Source organism: Dendrobium catenatum, unplaced genomic scaffold (assembly GCF_001605985.2).
Source record: "Dendrobium catenatum unplaced genomic scaffold, ASM160598v2 fragScaff_scaffold_1067, whole genome shotgun sequence".
NCBI lineage: Eukaryota > Viridiplantae > Streptophyta > Magnoliopsida > Asparagales > Orchidaceae > Dendrobium > Dendrobium catenatum.
The window spans coordinates 1,488,969-1,513,442 of record NW_021319529.1 but is presented as its reverse complement, the minus strand read 5'-3'; the positions used below and the strand labels follow the sequence as shown (position 1 = coordinate 1,513,442).

The following is a 24,474-nucleotide window of genomic DNA, read 5'->3' as shown; positions in this document are numbered from 1 at the left end:
TAGGAAACACTTGTAGATCTCAAGTATTTCCCATCAATCTTCGAAAAACAACGAGAATTCTCCACAAAAATACACACAAAACCACAAAATAGTAGATAAATTTGTATTATTTGATGAAAGGGAACATAAAATACCAATATACAATTGATCCTTTATTCGAGAGGAGGATCGATCTCTCCCAAATCTCTAGACGCCGCTAGAGCCCAACAAAATCCTATGAAATCTCAAATTTCAGCCAAATTCAAGATGCCCTAACCCTAGGAAAACAAATTATTTAATGCATACAATTCAAAAGGAAATCCCTAAACAGTCCCTACATTAAAATTTCCCTCCTAACTCTCTCAAAAATCCTTCCTAAACTGCTCCATGGGATCTGGCGGCTTGCGCGACTCATACAGACGAGGCGGAGAGTTCCGCCTCTTTTCGCACAGGCCAGTCTCGTAGGACCGGTTGGACCGTTCTATTGGACGGGTCTAACAATACTCCCCTCCCAAAGGCTCACCTGTCCTCAAGGTGGACCAAACAAAACTGCTGTTGAAGCAATTGACTAATACCACTGGACTGAAAAATAGAGTGACACTAGGTTGAATGATCCCTGCCTTCAGCATCTCTCTAATTAATTTCTCAATCCCATCCTTCTAAAATTGAAGATGGTGGTAGGGCCAGACACTGATGGGAGACACATCTTTTCCCAAGGTTGATAGCGTGCTCTTACTCCTTTTGCAGTGGCAGTCTTTGAGGTGGTTGAAAAACCTCACTGAACTACTGAATCGATGATTGCACTGAAAGAGGGATGTCCCCACCCTCCTCCAATCTGATCCCCTCCAGCCACTGTCGCTCCACCAGATAACCTTTCCCCACATCCAGTATGCTCCTCACCATCATTTTAACTGATGTCATGGATTTGGAGAGCCCTGCATCTCCTCTGATCACTATCCTTCTCCCTTCCACCACCAGCTCCATCATCAATGCCCCCCAGTTGACCTTAGTGTCCCCCAAGGTATACAACCACTTCATCCCCAGAATAACATCGGTACTGCCTAACTCCAATGGGAGAAAATCATCCCTCACCTGAATCCCCTAGATGGTCAACACCAATCCTCTACAGATACCCTGGCCTTTCTCCACTTGTCGCGTACTCATCATCACCCAATAATAGATAGCATCCACTAATTTCACTCCCAGTTGGTCAACGACCTGAGTGGAAATTAAATTGTGGGTAGCCCCACTATCGATCAATACCACTACCTCCCTATCCTATATCTCCTCATTCACCTTCATGGTAAGATTCATAGTGAATCCTACCACAGAGTTCAGACTTCAGAGAAACCTCTGTCAAATCCAAATGCAGTTTTTCATCCATCTCTCCCTCTTCCTCTACTACACCTCCCTCAGTTTCCTTGTCATCATAGACGGTGAGAACCTGAAAAGTTCGGTCCCCACACCTATTCCCTGAGGTGTACTTCTCATCACACCTGAAGATTAACCCCTTTGCCCTCTTTTCATGCATCTCTTTCTTTGTTGGTCTTTTGAAATTTCCCCCACTACTTCCTCCTAGTCTCTCCTTGGTGGTCTCACTAAATCCCCACTGCTGCCAAACCCTTAGGTGGTAAAAGGGTCGTCTTCATCCTATAAGAGCCTCCTAAGTGACTTCTCCTGGCTCCCCTCTCATGAAAACTCTGATTTTTCACCATTTGTACCAACTCTATGGCCTCTCCAAAATCACAAGGTCTCAATACCTTTATAGCAGCTCTGATCTCTGATTTGAGCCCTTTTATAATACAGTCTCTGATAATCGCTCCATCCCACTGGTTAGGTGCTCAAACCACTCACGATAGACAGGCACTGATCCATCTGCACCAAAGAAAAAAACTGCTCATAGAAGTCTCTTCCCCTATCGGTTTGAAAACGTTCTAATAAGAAATCTTTGAATTCTCTTCAGCTTCATATCCTCTAGTCTTTCCACTGGTACTATGATAGCGCTTTCCCCTCCAAACATAAGCTTGTTGCTGTCAATTTATCTTCCTCCGTCAACCCATTAACGGTGAAGTACCTATCCACCTTGTAAATCTACCCATGTGCGTCCTCCCCATCAAAAATGAACACCTTCAGCTTCCTCACCTTCTGACCTCCCTAATTTCCCCTTTTTCCTCCATAGATTCCCCTTTCCCAAGCGTGTGGCCCTCCCCAAATCTCCTGATCTTCCCTTGCCCTGTCATAATTAAAGCCTCCATCGGGTTCCCCTCTCCTTCAAAATCAGTACCTCGGCGACCATAATATCCCTCCCTATGTTCCCAATCAGCATCCCTTTGCTCCTACCGTCATACCCATGCCTTTCCCCATACCTACCTCCTCTATCCTCGCTCTGGAAAGGCTCCATATGGGGTTTTCTCTTTTCTCCCTCTACGATCTCCACCTCATCTTCTTCCCTACGAATTTCAGAATTTGTATTCTTTCCTTCTGGCCCTCTCGCCACGGAAGTTGTCGTTTGTTTGTGGAACTCTAACATCTTCTTCATCATGTCCCGCAGGTCAGCTACTTGCCCTTCCATCGAGGAAATTCTTTCATCTGTTGTTGTCTTGATTTGATTCATCTATACTTCAAGTCTCTCCTCCAACGCATCCACTTTTTTGGCCGTCATCATTCCTCGAATTTTTGTAGATTCAAAAATCTGAATTTTGATCACAAAAAACAACTACTTTCTCCATTGTTGACCCAAAAACAACCACTGAAATTTGCAAGAAACAGCCCACCAACGATCCCAAGACTTGCTCTAATACCAATTTGATAGGAAACACTTGTAGATCTCAAGTATTTCCTATCAATCTTCAGAAAACAGCGAGAATTCTCCACAAAAATACATACAAAATCATGAAATAGTAGATAATTTTTATTATTTGATGAAAGGGAACAGAAAATACCAAGATACAATTAATACTCTATTTGAGAGGAGGATCGATCTCTCCCAAATCTCTAGACGCCGCTAGAGCCCAATGAAATCATATGAGATCTCAAATTTCACTCAAATTCAAGATGCCCTAACTCTAGGAAAACAAACTATTTAATGCATACAATTCAAAAAGAAATCTCTAAACAGTCCATACATTCAAATTTCCCTCCTAATTCTCTCAAAAATCCTTCCTAAACTGCTCCATGGGATCCGCCGGCTTGCGCGACTCATACAGACGAGGCGGAGATTTCTTCCTCTTTTCGCCCATGCCGGTCCCGTAGGACCGGCTGGACCGGTCCATTCTAACATAAAGTTAATGTTTACACATTACTATAACGGGAAGTTAAGATCCATGAATTCATGGATTACTATTGATGGAAAGGAGCTAGTCATAGATTTATGATTACAACAATAATAGCTAACAAGCATACAATATTAATGTCTATATCTTAAACCTTAACAACATAATTTGTGTTGCATCCAATCATGATAGTTGTCATGATCACTTGCAGCCCTTTTATGTTATAAATTACGTCGTGCTCCTCTGTGGCATCTACTGCAACACACCTCAGATTGCTTGACACGAGAAAAAAAAAACCCTTGAAAAATCTAAAGGAAAATGATGTTTGATTATTATACTAATTTGTTGATTACCTTAGACAATTCAAAATATCCATTAAACTTTTATTAATCCACCAAAATGAAAAATAAGGATCCATTATTAAAATAAAAATAATCGTAAAAGCAATAACCAAGTTAATGCAAAATCTAAATTGAGTGTGAAAAACAACCAAGCAATTAATCACAAATAATCAAACTCTCGATCAATTAATAAATTCAAGTAAAAAAATGGATTGAAATTGTGCAGGGACAACGATATTATGCATATGCATTGATAATCATACTTGCAGATTAAGAAATATGTAAATACATCTAAAAGTATACAAGGCACCAAATCATCCCATGGCATGTTTGAATAAATTGAGAGATACTATTAATACATGAACGTTCATGAAATCGTGCACCTATCTTTGGGTGAACTTGTGAGCATGCCAACAACACGAAAAAAGAAAGTGCTACTGCATCTTGATCTTCGGAATAGCCACAATTTGTATAGTGTTCGATAAACCCCCAGCTAATCTAAATAACCATAATACCTCTATACAATGGAAAATTCTTCTAAATAACATCTCACGTCCTAAATTATTATAATAGCCCTAGCATCCAATGTAATACGTTCCATATTGACTTTGTTGTCAGGCAAATAGGCCAAGGACTCAAGTTTGGCCATACTATCCCTAAGTTAATTTGAGGGTCATGTTGAGTTATCATCTCAATATGCATGTGAAATACACATTAAAATACACATTACGAAAATAAATAAATAAAATCAACCCAGTTTAACCAATCGAGTTACCTTTTCTATAGTGTAAGGTTGTCAAACAAGCTCTTGGGGTAAATCTAATATTTGATTCATAAGTTTCATGTATAGATGTGTATAAGATAAGATTATAAACAACAAACATTTGGGCCACTACAAATAAGTAGTAAGACCTAAACTTTAAATCAAGCTTATTCCTAATATCAAGTGCAAGCCAAGAATTCAAAAAGGAAATCATTGGACCATCATAAATATATGGAAAATCCATAAGGCACATTACTAAGCTTTCATTGCCTTTAAGACTATAAGTTCCATTTGTAGGCCTTCACTAGATAGATAACCCAACCCAACCTAAACTCATGCCAACTACAATACTAACAAGCCCACCAATCAAAACCAAGTCCAACTAAAATCATATAAGCCAGAAATCCCACATGTGTTGCTTCATTAAACTAAAACTCATGAATAATTGACGTCACGTCATGCCTCTAAGCTCTTGTTGATCATATCCAATACCCATAAACTACAAGTAATCAAGCTTTATGCCTTTGAACTATATAATAAAAATGGTACAACTAAACCTTTACTAACAAACGACTTGACATCAATCTCAAAAGCATGTCTTTGAAATGACCATATTTCCAACTTGATTTACTTGGGATACTTAAAATGATACAGCACAAGACTGCTAATTAAGCTCCCTACACATTAAGGCTAACATCTCTCTAATATTGGAAGAATGGGCTTGTTGGTATACCCGAAATCTTAAAACCACAGAATCCTAATAGAGTTTATCTCAATTTCCCATCAAATAAATACAAACCTAAATATTCAATTTGACTCTAAAGTAAGCCTAAGTAAAATATTTAATTGACCTATAAAAAATTTAAACCTCTAATCTAAATAATTCCTCAATATCAGGGACAATATATTTAAAACAAAATCTAATCTACTTCAAAGAAAAGTATTCCTAAGTTTTCTCTCAAACAAAATATGGAAGCTCTAAAGCTAAGGGGTTGGCTTCTCCTAAGCAATCACAAGACAAAAGTAATGAGCGACTAAAAGTAGCTTCTCAAAGCTATGGCTAAAGTTGACATACTAAAAGAAATTCTAATTAGCTTTTCCCATTAGTTATGATGAAAATGGGGACCAAAATCCCAATAAAGGTTTACTTAAAAATAGTTCAATATTACAATAAATAAATAATAGGTTAAGTTAATTTAGAATACCAACTAATTATTAAATTAAATAAATTAATAAAGCTAAGTATGGCAAAATTAGGATAGCTAATCATTCACATAAGATTAGGATAATAATGTAGTTTAATAAGTCAAAGAATGATTCATTACTAAATTAATAAGATTAACAATCTATTAATTAGACTAAATAGTTATTTATTGATAATTAGAAAATTTTATAATATAATTACACATACATATTAATGAATTAAAAAATAAATATATTATTTCAATAAATATAAAAAAATTTAACTGAATAACAAGTTTTATTAATGGTTAATTCAGCTAATTAACTAATGATTCATTATTAAGATGATAAGGTCGTCTAATGAGTCAACAATAATTCATTAAAAATAATATAGTGCAATTATTTGAATATTAACTAATGATTATGGCATTAAATTAAACTAATTATTGATGTAATAAGAAAATAATTAGTTGAATTAAATATTTACATAGCAATATAGCATTAGCATAATTAGATATTCAAATTACTCATAAATACAACTACAACAACATCAAGCCTTTTTCCCACAGCGTGGGGCCGGCTACATGAATCCTTTTTCTCCATTGTGTCATGTTAAGAGTTAAATTTTCATTTAAATCTAATAAATAAAGGTCATTTCTAATATTTTCTAACCAAGTCTTTTTAGGTCTACGTCTACCTTTCATGACATAAGTCAAATCTAATACATCTACTTTTCTAACTAGGTAATCGGAAGGCTATTGTTTTATGTGACAAAACCATCTAAGGCAACTCTCTCTAATCTTATCTTCCACTGAAGCTACTCCAACTTTTTCACGTATATGCTCATATCATATCATGTGTCTAAGAATAAAGACACTCATCCATCTAAGCACCATATAAAATTGCAAGTCTCACTACCATCTTATAGAATTTTCCCTTTAAGTTTGAGAGGGACTTATTATCACACAACAAGTCTAATGCATTCCTCCACTTCAACCATTCAACTTGAATTCTACTAATAATATCACTATATATTTCACCATCACTCTGAACAATAGACCTAAGATATTAAAAACATGTACTCTTATAAATGACTTGATCACCCAAAATCACAATCCCCCCATTAGATCCACTATTACGAAAATTACACTCCATATATTCAGTTTTAGATCTACTCAAACGAAAGTTTTAGACTCTAAGGTTGACCTCCATAATTCAAATTTACCTTCAACTCTCTCTCTAGTCTCATCAATAAGAAGAATATCATCAGCAAAAAATATACACCAGGGTAAAAAACCTATTGCAAATATCTAGTGAGAACATCCATGACTAAAGCAAATATATATGGGCTTAAGGCTGATCATTGATGTAATCCAACTGAAATAGGAAAATACTTAGTCAAACCACCTTATGTTTGAACACAAATAACAGCTCCTACATACATATCCTTAATGACTTGAATATAAGCATTATTAACCCCTTTCTTTTCTAGAACTCTCCATAGCCCTTCTCTTGGAACTTTATCATATGCTTTCTCTAAACCAATAAATATCATATGTAGATCCTCCTTATTCTCTTTATACTTCTCCATCAAACCTCTCAATAAATGAATTAAAATGTAAGTCTAACTACTTCCCTAATAACTAATGGTAATGATATTAAGGGTGGTAGGAATCAATTTTTGTTTAATTTTATTTTTAAAAACACAATTTGTTTGAGATTTTTTTCCTTTTATTTTTCTAAAATCAAACTATGCTAGTTTTAAAAAGACTCAAAACAACTTTGAGGTGTTTTCTAGGTATTTCATTATATTCAAAATGGAAAACACCTCAACTAGTCATCTTTTATTGTTGTCACCACTAGTTGTTGCTACCACAGCAGTTCACTGCCACTAGCAGTCGCCATTGCCATGGCCAGTTGTCAGTTGCTACGACCAACACTGATGGTTTATGCTGTCACCACCTACCACCAAGGTAAATAACAAAGGTTAACAATATCAAACATTAATTAATTAAACAACTAACTATTGTTAATGAATTTACGTACTAATAAATTATTAATATTAAATTAACTTTATATGAATTCTATTCTAAAGTCCTTTTTTTCATTCAACTTAAATAAGTGACAAATTTTAAAAAAACAGCTTAAGCTTTTAAAAATGATTTTAAACAAATGGCTTCAACTCTTACAGCGGACACAACAATCTTAACAATAATTTCAACAAACAGTCACTTTCTTTACTAGACAGCACCACACAGCATAGCACAACAAAATATTGAATAGCACAGCACAATCAACATTATCAAATAGGTGCTACAGTTGTTCCTCCCATATAAGAAAATGAACTTTATTTCATAATTGGCCTAAACAAAAGCTTTGGTGATACAGCAAATTAAAGTAAACTTAATCCTCAAAGCATAAAAAATTTCTACCTAAACTATTTAACCACACAAACAAACTGAAATAATAGCAGTATTTAACATACTAAAAGGAATCAGCTCTGGAAAACATGAGAAACGCAAGCTAACCATTACGATCGGCTTCATCTATCATTTCCCTTATCTCAGTAAGAGTGAAGCTTTCGCCCAACTCTTTAGAAATTTTTGAGATGTCTACATCAGAAATTTTCCCCTGGAAATAAACAAAGAAAAATTATTCTATCAGAAAAGAACAAAACAGCAATTAAAAATTTGAAGAAATCAGAAGCTCGATATGCACATTATTGTCCTGGTCAATAATGCGGAATGCTTTCATAAGCTCCTCTTTAGCGTCCCTTTCTCCTATTTTTGTTGTCATCATGTGCATAAATTCATCAAAATCAATGGCACCACTACCATCTTTGTCAACATCAGCAATCATATTATTGATTTGCTGCAAACAACATGATAATTCATGGTCACTTCACAAGTTCAGAGAGAATTAAACCACACATTTCAGCAAGGAAGAATAGTTTTTCGCAGGTTCACAGGCTAATTAATCTAAACAAAAAAAAAGAAACTAGAGAAAATATGAGGGTCTTTTCACAAACATTTCTAATTAAACAGATTTTAGCAGTTAGTTGCATCATAACTGAGTGAAATGGGCCCAGTGATGAAATTTTTTTAACAAATTTAGATAAATTTAGAGTTGACACATGCACCATCTTCATAAGTTGAATGTATTAAGACCAGAAAGAATCCTTATCCTTCTGGTTCAGGATTACTTCCACATCCCTCCCAATCATCCGATGATAACCTAGATGGGGGTTTTGCTAATTTATTCCCACGTCATGTGGCCAAATTCTTATAATAAATGAGATCATAATCTTATGTTTTACAGTTGTTATCAGATTTCAGCAAAGTAATAGAGAGTAAAGGATTTAGCTCTTGTAACTCTTTGAATATGTTTCTCTAATATCTAATTCTATATATATCAAAAACTGGTATAAAGCTTATTTAGCTTCAGTGTGGATTGGATTTCTTGATACTGCTTTTAAAGCTACCTGTTGCACCAACTTTTCCAAGCTATAGCTTTATTAAAACTTTTTTATATATCTCATAAGCACCACAGATCAAATATTTGAAATTTGAATTATTCGGGGGTCGGAGGATCCACATAAACTTGCTTCAGCTGATAAATATCTACATCTGCATTTAAGCTGAATTTATTGGCAACCAGAAAACAATAGCTAATTACATTATAAAAGAAACCATGGAACCTTTAGTCAGTAAGAGCCATACTCTCTTTGGTAGCAGCCATAGACAATAACGTAACAGTTGATGCATTCATGTGGTGGCGCAATGCCACATCCAGTACTATTTTGGTTCAAACTCCAGCGATATCAAATTCTATGAGTTCGGTATTGCTAAGGTTGTATTTCCTCCCAAGCAGAATATCAAAGGCGGAGCTTTGGAAATTAGAAAAGGATACTTAAGCAAAGCCAATCCACTTCCTAAGGAGCATGGCCTCGAGAAGGCATACTATGAACTTCATGATGCTTTATGGTGTTCCAAATGACAATTCATTCTATGTGAAAATAAAACATTCAATATATATTTTAAAAATTGACTACATCTAACTTGAACAACTCAAAACAGCAAATTCCATTACATTGATGAACTTGCAAACAAAAATCATTCAACTCATTTAATTATTTATTTATTTTTAATGTTCTTTCTTTGATACTGCAAAGGTTGTTGCATCGCCGCCGGGGTGCAGTGTTAAATAGGCAAGGGTTCCCACATCATGGATTTTTAGTGGGCAAAGAAGCTAGTTCATGTAAGTAAAATTAGAATAGGAACTTGGAATATAAGTTCTGTTACAAGCAAATTAATGGAATGAATAAATATTATGATCCATAAAAAGATAAATATTCTTTGTATTCAAGAAAATTAAATGGGTTGAAGAGAAGGCTAAGGAGATTGATAGTTTATGATTTGAACTATGGTATTCGGGTAGGAGTCGTATTAAAAATGGTGTAGGTGTAATTATAGATAAGAGTTTGAAGGATAATATTGTAAAAATTAATAAAATTTAGAAAAAATTATAGTTTTAAAGATTGTTATTGATGCTAAGATTATTAATATTATAAATATTTATGCTCCTCAAGTAGGTTTGAATATGTGTTCAAAATTAAAAATTTAGAATGACCTAGAAAAATCAATACAAAAGATACCTCTCAAAAAAAGAGCTTTTATTAGAGGAGATTTAAATGAACATGTTGATAGTGTGGTAGATGATTTTAAAAGCATTCATGATGGCTATGGCTTTGAAGCGACTAATGAAAGTGGTAAGATATAATAGATTTTTCTTTAACTTATAATTTTGTAATTGATAATACCTTATTAAAGAGGAGAAATGAGTATCTCATCACTTATAAGAATGAATATAGTAAAACATTTATTGATTATTTTCTTATAAGAAAAATATATCATTTAAAATGTAAATACTGTAAAGTTATTCAAAGTGAAAGCTTATGTACCCAACATTGATTATTAATTTTAGACTTTAAGATGAAGGGACAGAAAATTAAAAATAAAGTAAATCATTATTCTAGAATTAGAAGAGGGCATTTAAAAAATATTAACAAAAATACTTTTTAGAGTAAGATTCTAGGTCTTAAAATTTTGTCTGTACATGAAGAAGCTAATATTATGTGGAAAAAAAGTAACTAGTGATATTAAGAATGTTGCAAAAAATATGCTTGGAGTATCAAAGTGAAAAACTAATAACAGTAAAATAGTTGGTGGTCTAATAAAAATGTGCAAGAAAAAATAAAAAATGAGAAGATTTATTATAAAATTTGTTTAGCTGTAAAAACTCTGATAATTGGGAAAGATATAAAGAGGCCCATAAGGAGTCTAAGAAAGCAATTTGCAACGTAAAGATTTTAGCTTTTAATGATTTATATAATAAATTAGATACTAAGGAGAACAAAAGATATATGTATAAGTTAGCTAAAGAAAGAGATATTAAGAGTAAGAATTTAGTTCAAATGATGTGTATTAAGGATGATGATCAAAAAGTGATTTTATTAGAAGAGGATATTCAACAAAGGTGGATGAGATATTTGTTAAGCTTTTTAATGAAGATATGAGAATGTGATTGACTTCAGTGACTTTAGCACCCTAAATGAAAATAAAGATTTTTATTTTTATCAATGTATTAGTAAAACTTTAGTTAAAAAGGCTTTAAAGAAAATGAAAAATGGAAAAGCTGTTCGACTTAATGATATTCCAATAGAGGTGTGGAAATGCTTAGGAGATGAGGAATTTCTTGGCTTACTAAACTTTTTAATATTATTTTTAAGAAAAAAGATGTCAGATGAGTGGAGAATGAGTATGTTGACTCTTATTTCTAAGAATAAAGGTTATGCACAAGATTGTGCAAATTATAGAGGAATTAAATTAATGTATCATACTTTAAAACTATGGGAGAGAGCTATAGAGCATAGGTTGCGACGTGGTACTAATGTTTCTCAAATTCAATTCAGATTCATGCCAGGTTGGTAAGCTATGGAAGCTATATATTTATTGAGAGGTTTGATGGAGAAGTATAGAGAGAATAAAGAGGATCTTAATTTTTATTGATTTAGAGAAAGCTTATGATAAAGTTCCAAATGAGTGCTATGGAGATGTCTACATAAGAAAGGGGTTAATAATGCTTATATTCAAGTCATTAAAGATATGCAGGAGCATTAAAGATATGTATGCAGGAGCATTAAAGATATGTATGCAGGAGCTCTTACTTGTATTCAAACACAAGGTGGTTTGACCAAGTATTTTTCTATTTCAGTTGGATTACATCAAAGATCAGCCTTAAGCCCATATCTTTTTGCTTTAGTCATGGATGTTCTCACTAGACTTTTGCAAGAGGTTGTACCCAAGTGTATGATTTTTTTATGATATTCTTCTTGTTCATAAGACTAGAGAGGGATTTGAAGGTAAACTTGAATTATGGAGGCAACCTTAGAGTCTAAAGGCTTTCGTTTGAGTAGATCAAAAACTGAATATATTGAGTGTAATTTTGGTAAAATAGATCTAGTGGGGGATTTTGACTTTGGGCGATCAAGTCATTAATAAGAGCACATGTTTTAGATATATTAGGTCTATTGATCAGAGTGATGGTGAAATCGATGGTGATATTATTAGTAGAATTCAAGTTGGATGGTTGAAGTGGAGAAATGCATCGGGCTTGTTGTGTGATAGAAAAATCCCTCTCAAACTTAAGGAAAAATTCTATAAGATGGTAGTGAGACTTGCAATGCTTTATGGTGCATAATGTTGGTCATTAAAAGAGAAGCATAATATTAAGTTAGGTGTTGTAGGGATGAGGATGCTCAGGTGGATGAGTGGCTTTACTCTTAAAGACAAGATATGAAATGAGCATATATGTGAAAAGGTAGGAACAGCTCTAGTGGAAGATAAGATTAAAGAGAGTCACGTTAGATGGTTTGGTCAAATAAAATGGCAGCCTTCCGATGACCCGATTAGGAAAGTAGATGTATTATATTTGACTTATGTTAAGAAAGGTAGAGCTAGACCTAAAAAGACTTGGTAATAAAGTATTATAAATGACATTTCTTTATTAGATTTAGATGAGAATTTGACCCTTAACAGCACACAATGGAGAAAAATGATTCATGTATCCGACCCCACATAGTGGGATAAATGCTTGTTGTTGTTGTTACTTTTTTTGTTCTTTCTTTGATGCTAGAATATGGAAACCTCTTGAAGATAGCTGGCTTGCCTCCTTGAAAAAATGTATAATGATACAAGTTTACATTTAATGGATGGTTTCATTTTGATCAGCTAATCCTTTCAATCAGTCTTTGTTACTATACCATTATTCTAACTATCATAATTCAATCAAACGTACTATTTAGGTTCCCAACTAATTTAATCGATACAAAACTAAAAAAGGATATACAACAAAGATTGTATGTAATAAGACAAATAACTTGCGCATTTCAATTTTCAATATCATTTTGAATACATTTTGTTGTTTTTGACATATATTCATTACACAATATACATCTATAAGTTTGCTTAATGTAACTATGTACTGCAATGCAGGATTTTCTTACAAAAAACTATCATAAACAATATGTGCTTATGTTCCTAACATGTGTGACAACTTCATTCTTATTTCATAAAAATACTTGCATGGAGTACAAAATAATTGAAACAAAATTAATCATATTTTAAGCATAATATAATAACAACAATAAGCCTTTATCACACTATGTGAGGTCAGTTACATGAGTTTTTTTCTCCATTACGTCCTGTTAAGAGTCAAATTCTTATTTAAATCTAACAAAGAAAGGTCATTTATAATATTTTCTAATCAAGACTTTTTAGTTCTACTTCTAACTTTCTTAACATAAGTCAAATGTAATATATAAACTCTTCTAACCAATTTCTGAAGGCCAACATTTTTATATGACCAAATCATATAAGGCGTCTCTCTTATCTTATCTACCACTAGAGCTACTCCAAACTTTTCACGTATATTTTAAGCATAATGAAAAGAAAAAAAAACAATCAATTTGAAACTAAAGGAAACAAATATTACCTCCTCCGTCATTTCAAATCCCAATGCCCTGAAAATGAAATATCAGCATATTAAAATAATAATTAATTAATGAAGAAAATATAAACAGGTACCTCATGGCAACATTCAGCTCTTTGGCATCAATAGTGCCTATTACAATGATCAAGAAGACAGAGAAGCATGCATGAGGAAAGAGATAAGAAATATAAATTGAATTATATTTAATATAAATTACCCATATTCACAACGAAACCATACCAGAACCATCAGTATCAAACAGATCAAAGGCTTCCTTGATCTCTTGCTTCTTTTGTGCAGTTACTCCATGATGACGACCTTTAGGTTTCTCCCTTCTAGATGTTGGCACCGTTGAGTTGCTAGTTGCCTGCCAAAAAGAACCATGAGATATTATTCAACCTAAATGTACACACAAGATCAAGATATCCTCCAACAATCCTAAACTATACCAGCAGTGTACTCCAAGAATCTCCGTTAAAAGAAAAAGTGTTAATTATCCTGTTAGCAGTTGTTAAAAAGACCAAAGACAACTTATTCAGTACTCCTTACACAGAAAACTTCATGAGAACTTTTATCCTGAAACTTCCAAAAGCTATACACCAACAAATCCGGGTTGCTGTCCACGTTCAACCATAATCCATGAGTTAATTAATCACATGCGTATTCCTTAAACTCCAAAACTTCGAATTGCAAGGCAATGAAGCCACCTGATTATTATATTCATCCATTAACCTAAATTAAAGCATATAAGAAGATTCAAAATCTCTACTCAAAACTTCATTGAGTAAAAGAGAGAGAAAAAAGAGGCAGTTTCGCTGCAGATTTAAGTAGGATTGAGGCAAAATTTAGGTCAAATCCAGCGAAAGACTTAAGGGATTAGTCTGACTGCAGTAGAGATTCAAACCTAAAAGACTGAATAAAACGCTCCAGCAAATCCACAAACCCTATAATCTAGATAGATGGAACAAGACGAAATCCTCTATCTCAGGCTTTCTTAACATAAGCTTAAACACGAAAATTCTAGATCAATTAGTAAAGGAATTGGGGGAAATTGATGGAGAAAGAGTTGACTACCATTTATTAGAATCGGTAGGGATCTCGTTGATCTCTTGGAGCTCCGGATATAATGGAGTAAACTTCGGCGAAGAAGGCTGCTCTTTTTATCTTCCCCGTATCTTCCTGCGGACTCTAGTCAAAGTGTTTCAGGCCGGTTCCGAAATAATTCCGACTAACGTTGAATAGGTTCACTTAGGTCTGTTGAGGCGGCTGTAGCCTGTAGCGTTTGCTTCTTTTTATTTTTTTTTCATTTTATTTTTTTGGAAAGTTTGTGGGGTTGGCCCCTTTAATTACTTATTATAAAATAGTTCAGTAATACGAAAAGAAGAAAAAGTTTCGAGTTTCTGTAACCAAAAAATCTGACAGAAAAAAAAATGTGTATATATATATATATATATATTAGAAATTTGAGACCTTAGCTTATTCTATTAAGAATCAAAACAGATAAACAAGCATAAAAACGAGAAGTTGCCTATAGCACAAAGGAGGCAAAACAAAATCAAAAGATCTAAAAAAACAACAAATTATAAATAAAACGGATAACATAAAACCAAAATTAGACAAGAGAACCTGTTTGGCCTAAAATTAGAATTGCATGCAGGAAACATTGCCCGAGGAACGACAACACCCTTGGTTGCACATAGATCATCCATATGGTTGAGGGCAGGCTACATCATCGCCCAGAATTAGCAACACCCTTGGTTGCTCAGAGACTATTCAAAGGGGTTGAGGGCACGCTTCATTATCATCTAGGCCCAAAGTCGAGCCTACCAAAAGTCATTCTAAGCAACATGGGCAGCAAGATTGATAAAGAATGGAGAGTACATAAACTTAAGTATTCCAGTTGGCCCACAAAGAAAAGAGAGGCAAGTATTCTTGGAAAATAAGTATGAAACAAGACTATAATTAGAAGAGTGAACTAGACCAAGATAAATTAAAATAAAACTATTGCTAGACTCAGAAGGTAGCAAAAGAGATTCCTAGCAAGCATAGATAGAACCAAGTTGCTAGGGCAGGTAGACCCTCTAGAGATGCCTTAGGCGAAAAAAATGATTGAATAGACCAATCATGATGGAACAGCGTGAGCAAACAAGAAGTGAACATCATGGTTGCCATAGCACCGTTGCCACCATCCAAGGAATCTGAAGGAACCTTGCCACATCTTTGTCCAACCAACAAGACCAGAGCAACAAAACCATTAAGAAGCCCAATGAAATAAAAAATGGGTAGATAAAGTATCCAAAAAATAAAAGAACTATTAAGAAAGAAGTTACAGAATCTCAACATAGTTCTTCCAATTAAAAAGTTTGACACGGATGGCTCTTTTAAGCTTGATTGTAATACTATTTGAGCAATTGATGATTCTCCCAAATCTTTTACCATTTCTCCCTCTACAAAGAAATTATATCAATCATTTGAACTAATTTAATCATCGAGTGAGAGAGAAGTCCTCGTATAGTAAGAGAAAGTCTCCGTCTAGTGAGAGAAAGTTCCCATTTCAAATTTTCCTGATTTATATTATGCTCTTCCAAGCTTATTTTTAGGAGATGGTGGCAACTGGCCGCTAGCAATCGGTGGTTTCATCATCAGCGGTACATCCCAATGGAGGTTCAATGACTCATAATAGAGTTAGTATCAATCATCCTGGAACTGGAAGGTTCCCTGATGACGATGAAGTGCAGACGAGATTGTTGAAGGTGAAAAGGAAAATGTTGTTAATGTTACTAAGAAGGTTACTCATGTGATTAGTAAGGGTAAAGGTATTTCTCAATAGTTTGAATTTAAAACTCCTCGATGGTCAAAGTCTCTAGCAAAAACATCATTGAAATCCAATGATCTTCAAGCTTCTTTGTTGAGGATGAAAATTTTTTGTGAACAGATTTGGTAGTTCAAACTAAATCCCTGATGACAGTTTGATCAATAAAAGTCATCTATATTGATTAACAATGATGTCCGTGAAAATGTTGAGAAGTATTTAGATGGTGTTATGGAGGACTTTGCTTCTTTGAATGTTCATAATGAAGCGACTGTTCGAACTGAGAATAAAGTCAGAGGAGGAAATCCATGGTCTAGGAAGCCTTACATCAAATTAAATTTTAAAGAGGAGTATGTACAGACGGATGATAGCATAGCAGCGAAGTTACATGCTCCCAATGAAATTTCAAATTCAAACAAGTTGGAAAATTCTTTGGTAGCTAAGGTGTTTGGTAGAGAGATCCCTTCTCATATTGTTGCTTGGGAATTAAGGCGTCAATGGACATAATTTTGTTAGTTTCATTTTACTACCCTTTGGATGGGATGGTTCTTGTGTTCATTCAAATCATCTGAAGCTTTGGAGGCAGTTCTTACAGGTGGTATGTGAATGGTCATATTATTGGAGTGGATAAATGGTCCCTAAATTTTTCTATATTGTCTATGAAGGGACATACTTCTCCTATATGGATTAAAATGCCTCAATTGCCTTTGCAATGTTTGGATGAGGTTAATGTGGCAAGAATTGCTTCTATGGTGGGGAGACCATTAATGTTAGATGGTAACATATTTTAATGGGGCAGAATAGAGTTTGAAAGAACTTTTGTTTGTGTGAAGCTGGACCAACGTCTTCTTTTAGGTGTTTGGCTGGAGGGTATGTTGGGGAGTTTTTTTTTCAAAAGATTGAATATGAGAAGATCTCCACATTTTGTTTTGAATGTGGGATGATTGGGCATGTTAGGAGTGATTGTTGTAAGGGAAATCTAGTTGATAATGAACCGGTGAAAAATGCTACTAGGCCAGGGCAAGTGAACTCTAAGATTGTGATTCAAGGAGCTGATAAGAATTCAACTTATGGACCTTGGGTACATGTATATTATAAAAGAAACAAGCAGATGGTTCAAGAAAAAGCAATCATTTACTCATCCCAATTCGGGAGGCTTGGACAGATGAGGTACACTAAGAAAAATTAGATTAAATCAATTAATGTGGATGCAGAAAAACCTGTCGGTATGGGAACAAAGAAGTTGGGTATCTCTATGAATGTGGCATTGGAGAAGAACAAAGAAGGCAATGTGGTAGCTTAAGAAGGTGGAATAATTCTGGAGCAGGCTATTCGAGAGGATGCTATTGCAACTTGTGGAGCAGTGGAGCAGAACAAATTGACATAGGAAGTGTTGGGACAACTCGGTTATGTATTTAAACAGGGTATGTACTCTACTTCTATTTCTTCTGATATTAATTATGCTGTGAATAAATATGAGGCTTTGAATAACTGTGGTGAGGAAGCTTTGGAGGTTGATAAAACTTCAATAAGAAGGTCTGAGATTGGTACAAAGGTGGATTTGTCATTGGAGAAGGAGGATTCTATGATGAATATGGGAGTTAAAGGTGAGAGAAGCAGTGAAGTTTTTGGGATATTAATATGGGGAAAGAGGTTGGTGGAAGTTTATAGGTGGCTAAATTTAAGCTTGCAAATGTACTTAAATATCTTGGGCCGGTTAAAATTCTTCCTCACATTAGAAATTCTGATGTTGTTAATAAAGGAAAGGGTGGGGGCTCATCCCCCTTGGTGTATCAATGAGTTCCATTGCTTTTGGGAATTGTAGAGGGGCCAAGAAAATTTCTGTCTTTGATAGAGTGATCTTAAATAAAATGATGGGGTCATATTGGGATTATTTCCTGCTTCCATTAGATGGTTTGTTAGGAAGAATTATGGTTATATGGAGATCAGATTTGGCTTATTTTTTCTGTGTTGAAGACTTCTAACCAATGTGTAATTAGTGATATTAATATTTTTAATGAAGGAATGTGTATGATTTCTATAGTTTATGGTAGTAAGGATGTTCATAAGAGAAGGAATTTGTGGGATTGTCTTCAGATGTTTTCTCATAGGGATGTCTCTTCTGTGATAGGTGGAGACTTTAACTGCATTCTGTCTCAGGAGGATAAGAGGGGTGTAAAGAAGTTTTTTTTTTCTCAAGGCCCTAAGGAGATGTTGAGCTTTATAAATAGCAACGATTTTCATGAAGTGGGTCTTGTTTGACCAAGTTTCACTTGGTGCAACAATAAAAGTGGAGGTGGAAGAATTTTGGAAAGGTTGGATAGGTGCTTGTTAAACTCCATTGCTTTAGGAAAAATCTAGGTGGCCGTTGTGAGACATATTGCTAGAGTGGCTTCAGACCATTTCCCTATTGTTTTGAAGATTTTTTATTTAGCTATTAAGATGAAAGGTATTCTAAAGTTTGAAGATGTTTGGGCTTCTTTTCATGCTTCATTTATTATTGTTTCTAGAGTATGAAACAAATCATATGAAGGAAATGAAATGCAAATTCTTAACAAAAAATGTAAAAGAACTATGAAGGAGATTTTCTTTTGGAGTAAGGCTAAATTGAAAAATTTTTGGTCTTTGAAAGAGTGCCTTAAGAAAGAGGTGTTGCAACTTCAAGAGGAGGAGGCTATAGTTGTTTGGTTAAATGAACAAAAATTATGGCTTTTGAGACCTAAGGTTGTAGAATTGAATGTGTACCTAGCTCATTTGAATACTTGGTGGAGGCAAAGGACTAAAATAAGAGGGATAGAAGAAGGGGATTCAAATTCCAATTTTTTTTCATGATTTTGTTTGCAAGGCAGTTAATAAATTCTTTTTATCTCGTAAACTTTGCAATGAATGGAAGGAAACTCTTATTTTTTTATTCCTAAAGTAAAGGATCCTTTTTTACTCACTGGTTATCATCCAATCAGTCTTTGTAAATCTATTTATAAGATTGTGGCTAAAGTTTTATTGAATAGACTTATGTTGGTGATTCCTAAGATTATTTTTGAAGAGTAGGTGGCTTTCGTAAGATGGAGATCAATCTCGGATCACCTTCTCTTAGCTTAAGAAGTGTTCAACAAAATCAAGTTTTCTAAATCAATGAAGGGACTCTTGGCTATCAAGATTGATATGAAGCAAGAGTATTATAATATGTGTTGGTCCACATTAAGACCTGCGTTGAATTACTTGGGTTTCCCTATCAAATTTGCTAACTTGTTGATGGAATGTGTGGTTGAAACAATATTTTTTATTATGATTAATGGTTGCAGCTCTAAGTGGATTGAGGGGAAGAGTGGGTTTTGGAAAGGATGCACACTTTCTCCGTTCTTATTTATTATGTGCCTCAAATACTTTCAAATGCTTTTATTAATAAAGGCATGAATTTTGGTATTAATATATCATCAAATGCACAGAAGATTTCTCACTTATTGTCTGTATATGACATTTTGCTGTTTCAAATGCAAGGATGAAAAATATCAAGAAGATGAAGAAGATTTTCATAGACTACTGTAAGTGGACGGGTCAAGTAATAAATTTCCATAAATCTTCTATATTTCTGGGGAAATCTATGAGAAGGAGGAAAAGTAAACAAATCTCAAAATTATTGAGCTTTAAGGTGGTGGAGGAGATGGAGTATCCGAGTATTAAAATTGCATTAAGGAGAATGAGGAAATCAGATTTTCAACACTTGATGAATAAATCTTTAAAAAGATTGAATGCTTGGGGGAATAGGTTCATTTCTCTTGCAAGGAGGATGTTCTTGTTGTTGAGATAGTTGCTACTTAGTTTTTGTTTATTCATATCCTTGCAACTTATATATTTTTTATGATTTCAAATATTATTGCTTTGATTATTATTTCTTCTAACATATTTTGGAAGAATTATTTTTCTCTTGTGTGTACTGACATTTCAAGAAAATTATACTCCGAATTGTTGAAGACTTTAAATCAGATCAGTTTATGAGTTTTTGTAATTGAAGTCTGTATTTTTTATTTTATTGAGTTTGAGTTAGTGTGATTATAAATGAGTAACTGTGTACACACACACTGATGAAGAGTTTAAAAATCTAGTTTTTTTAATTGACCGTATTGTATGTATCCGTTTGTACGGGACAATATGATCAGTTATTTTCCCCTTCGAGCAATTTAACGAAAAGAAATGAAAATTTTTCTAAGTATTAATCGTACTGTATGATCCCAATTTATACATGCCTTCTAAAGTACGAAATAAATGAGTCCCTTTTTGTTTAAAAAGATTTTTTCTAAGTATGGATCGTACTGTATGATAACAATTCGTACATGCTTTTCAGAGTACAAAATTGTGAGGTCCCTTTTCGTAGCCATATTTCATTTAGATAAACTTGAAATTTTTTATAACTGTCATACCAGAGAATGTCATCATTATACATATTCCATACAGGGTACAAAATTGTGGGGTCCCTCTTCACCCGACGAAGATGAAAAATTTTCTAATTGTTTGTACCAAACAAATTGGGTTCATACTGGATGATGCTCGTGTACGAAATGGTTTCATACTGATTCACAACAGATTTGTACGCAATAGTTTTTGAACTATTCATACATATGAACATACGATTGTACTGTACGATCAAGTACGCTCAAAATTGAAAATTTTAATTTTCTTGACAATTTTCGTATCTTTAATATAAAAGGTCCACTAAAACTGGCATGAAAAAGTCTCATCTTCATGATTTTTCAAGGGCAATTAAAAAAGAGAGTGTGGGAGAGTGTTTGAGAGAGATTTCTTACAAGTGGGATTGAAGGGTTCACAAGATTACTCAAAGGTAAGGATCTCTTTATGATTTTGGTGTTTACTCTTTCTTTCTTCTTTCTAGTTGCTCATGAGAAGATCTTTGGAGAAGATCCTGTACTCTGCCGACACTTGGAGAGTGTGAAAGGATGACAGTTCTCTGCCAACACTTAGAGAGTGTGAACAAATGACGATTCTCTACCAACACTTGGAGGGTGTGAAATGACGATAGTTCTCTGCCGACACTTGGAGAGTATGAACAGACGACGGTTCTCTGCCGACACTTGGAGGGTGTGAAAGGATGACGGTTCTCTGCTACACCTGGGATTGGTGGAAGAGAGGTTTTTTATAAAGGCTTCTCCACTTTGTTATGGGAGCAAAAGGAGAGACACTTTGGTAATAGTGTAATATCTATAGAGGGAGTCTTCAGGTAGTAGATGTAGGTCGTGTTTGATCGAACCACTATAAATCCTTGCGACTTTTTAATTTTCGTATTTTATTTTCGGCAAGTTATATGCTGTGGTTGAAAAGTTCCTTTAAGAACTTAAATTAACTTGCTATAAATTTCAATCAATTTTCTATCTAAAAATTCAAGAAAATTTTTAAAATTACCAATTCACCCCCCTCTTGGTTAGCCTTGGGACAATAACTTAGGTTTAACTACCTATACAGATTTAATAAGTGGTATCAGAGTTTTATTTCAAAATCATAAGTTTAGTCTACTTTTTAAAAAATGAAAATGGCTACTTTTGGAAATTGAAACACACATGAATGGTATTCAATCACTAGACCTCCTTTATTTGATTATATCCTTTTTGATTTTTAGAAAACACACATGTCTACTTTTCTACAATCACTAGATTATCACATATAGATTTTAGTTCAAGAAGGGTATACCAAATAAACTAGATTAGTTGATGGCATTAGAGTTGAGACACCCTTTGCTGATTGGAATGTAGAAGTACGTGACTTAGCATCACTAAATGCAAAGTATTTAAATAGTTTCGTTTATGCACTTAAGTCAAAAAATTACCCGTAGTTTTCCACTTATAAAAGTGGAATGGACTATGTGATTGACTTTTTATTAATTACGAAGGGACTAATGAAGTAAAGCAATCTAGATTAAATATCTTATTACATGATTATGAATTATTTTGCATGAAACCCAATGAATCTATTTCTAACATATATACAAGATTTACTCAGATAGTCACTTCTTTGCATACAATAGGCAGGGAATTAACGAATCCTGAAATGGTTAATAAAATACTTCATTGTTTGCCTACTGCTTATGATGCTAAAATAATCATGATTATAGAGTCTAAAGATTTAAATGTTTACTCTATTGACAATCTTCTTGGATCACTAATTGCTTACAAGCAAGGAGTGAGTCAAAGAAAGATTGATGTAGGAGAACTATGAAAGGAGAAGAACATAGCACTGAAAGTGTAGGAGTTGGAGTGTGATCAGTCACAACTTTAGGATGAGGATGACATTGCCTTGATGATTAGGCAATCCAGAAGTTTTCTTAAAAGGAAATAGAGGAGACGCTAGTAGTGGAATAGAGGTTAGTTCAATAAAAATTTTAAGGTTTCTAATGATGTGATTTGCTATGAATGTAGGAAACCTGAATATATAAAATCAGATTGCCCAAATCTAAAAGCCACTCAGAACAAGGAGAAGGTAGAAGAGAAAGCAAATATGAAGAAGGGCAAGAAGAGATTTCAAAGGGCTTTTTGGGTGGACTCAACTTCAGATTCATTAAAAATATAAAAGGAGGAGGAAGTCACCAATTTGTGCTTAATGACCGATAATCTTGATCAGCCAGATCAAGAAGAGGTATGTGACTTGACTTATAATAAATTTCTAGAAGTTTCTGAAAGAATTCATGATGCATATAGAAAACTTAAGAAAATTCATACTAGTTTAAATTTAGAAATGCAAGAATTGCAAAGAGAGCATGAAATCCTTAGGAAGGATCACACACTGATAGATAACAACCACATGAGCTTACTTGATGAATTTGATGACTTGAATAAAAAGAATGATCTTTTAAAATCATCCTATACAAAATTGGAAAAAGAATTTAAGGATGAATCTAAGAGTAGAGAGCACTTTTTAAATTTTGACATGAATGTTTTTGAAGACTTAAACACATTTCTTAAATTGAAAGTGCAAGCTCTTGAAGAAAATAGAAAACCCCCAACACTTGAAGATTTTTTTAATCCTATTTTGAGATCCAAAATTTTAGAACCCAGGAAGAGATAGAGTAATTATAAAAGATTGAAAAATCCATTTTCTGGTCTCGTGAGAGCATTTGGGTTGTTAGTCACCGCAAATTAGATGTTGCGGCACCGAGTTATCTGTTTGTAAGCACTATAACAACAACACAACCAATGCCACATTATTTCTACTATCGTGACATCAAGAGGACAGCTTGATAGTGCCAGATTCTTTATTTTTAAAATCCATAATACCATAATTTCTCATGCATTGGTGCCATTTTTGCCACTGGGGTGTCATAGCACTTAAATGTCAACAATGCTACAGCATTGCAGATATAACTTCCAAGGGCCATGTTCTCTCAGTGAAGAGACGTGATTGTTCATTAAGTAATCAATCCACACCAACAAGCACCACGATGGAACAAATTTTTTTAGCGTCAAGGTGTTAGTTCACTTCAAGGGCACAGTAGCGCCACTCTTTTAAGTGCCATAATGCCAGGTGCCTTTTTATGTTATCCTATAAATAGTTGTGATATTATATTAGTAAGAGAGTTCAATCACTTGAGCAAAATTCAGTACTTTATTTAGATTACTTCTCTAGTTTCCACTTAGAGTAAAATCTAAGGGGGGCTAGGGAAATACAATATATAGTAATTTGGGGTATTTAGGCTATGTTTCTGAAAATAGTTCTGTAAGTTAAGGGAGGAGTGTGATATCAATGTCTTGTATTTTCATTCTTCCATGAGTTTAATGAATATTAGTTTTCTTGCCATTTATTTTATGTTTGACTAATTCTATTATTTTGAATTGATAATGTAAAGTGCATCTTAAGTACTAATTAAATATTATCCCGTTCTTAATCTAATGCACATGGTGGATATATATGTATTTAAAATATAGTGTGATGTATTGCATCGATAGAGGAATACAGAAATAAATGCGTATATTGAGATAGGATGTATTGTATACCTAAATATAGGATGTAAAATATTATACATGGTTAAGAATATATTATAACTATAGGAGGTCAACATATATCCTTTTCACT

The 24,474-nt window shown here is 34.0% G+C and overlaps 1 protein-coding gene across 4 annotated transcripts in view; it reads right to left on the bottom strand.

The window, feature by feature from the left end:
• LOC110115932 (caltractin) overlaps positions 1-14,825 on the bottom strand; it is a 39,824-nt gene extending 24,999 nt beyond the window's left edge. Inside the window, exons 1-7 of one of the 4 annotated variants that reach the window (XR_003701960.1) lie at positions 14,661-14,825; positions 13,827-13,953; positions 13,682-13,718; positions 13,590-13,617; positions 8,256-8,408; positions 8,066-8,168; positions 7,366-7,499 (exon numbers count right to left, since the gene is read on the bottom strand). Coding sequence is in view for 3 of the 4 variants with exons in the window: in XM_028698340.1 (XP_028554173.1) it covers positions 8,061-8,168; positions 8,256-8,408; positions 13,590-13,617; positions 13,682-13,718; positions 13,827-13,953; positions 14,661-14,663 (456 nt within the window). In the remaining variant the exon portion in view is untranslated. Of the gene's footprint in view, positions 1-7,365; positions 7,500-8,022; positions 8,169-8,255; positions 8,409-13,589; positions 13,618-13,681; positions 13,719-13,826; positions 13,954-14,660 lie in introns of all 4 variants that reach the window. The other 3 variants (XM_028698340.1, XM_028698339.1, XM_020849343.2) reach the window with 3 other exon arrangements.
• Between the last annotated feature and the right edge of the window lie 9,649 nt (positions 14,826-24,474).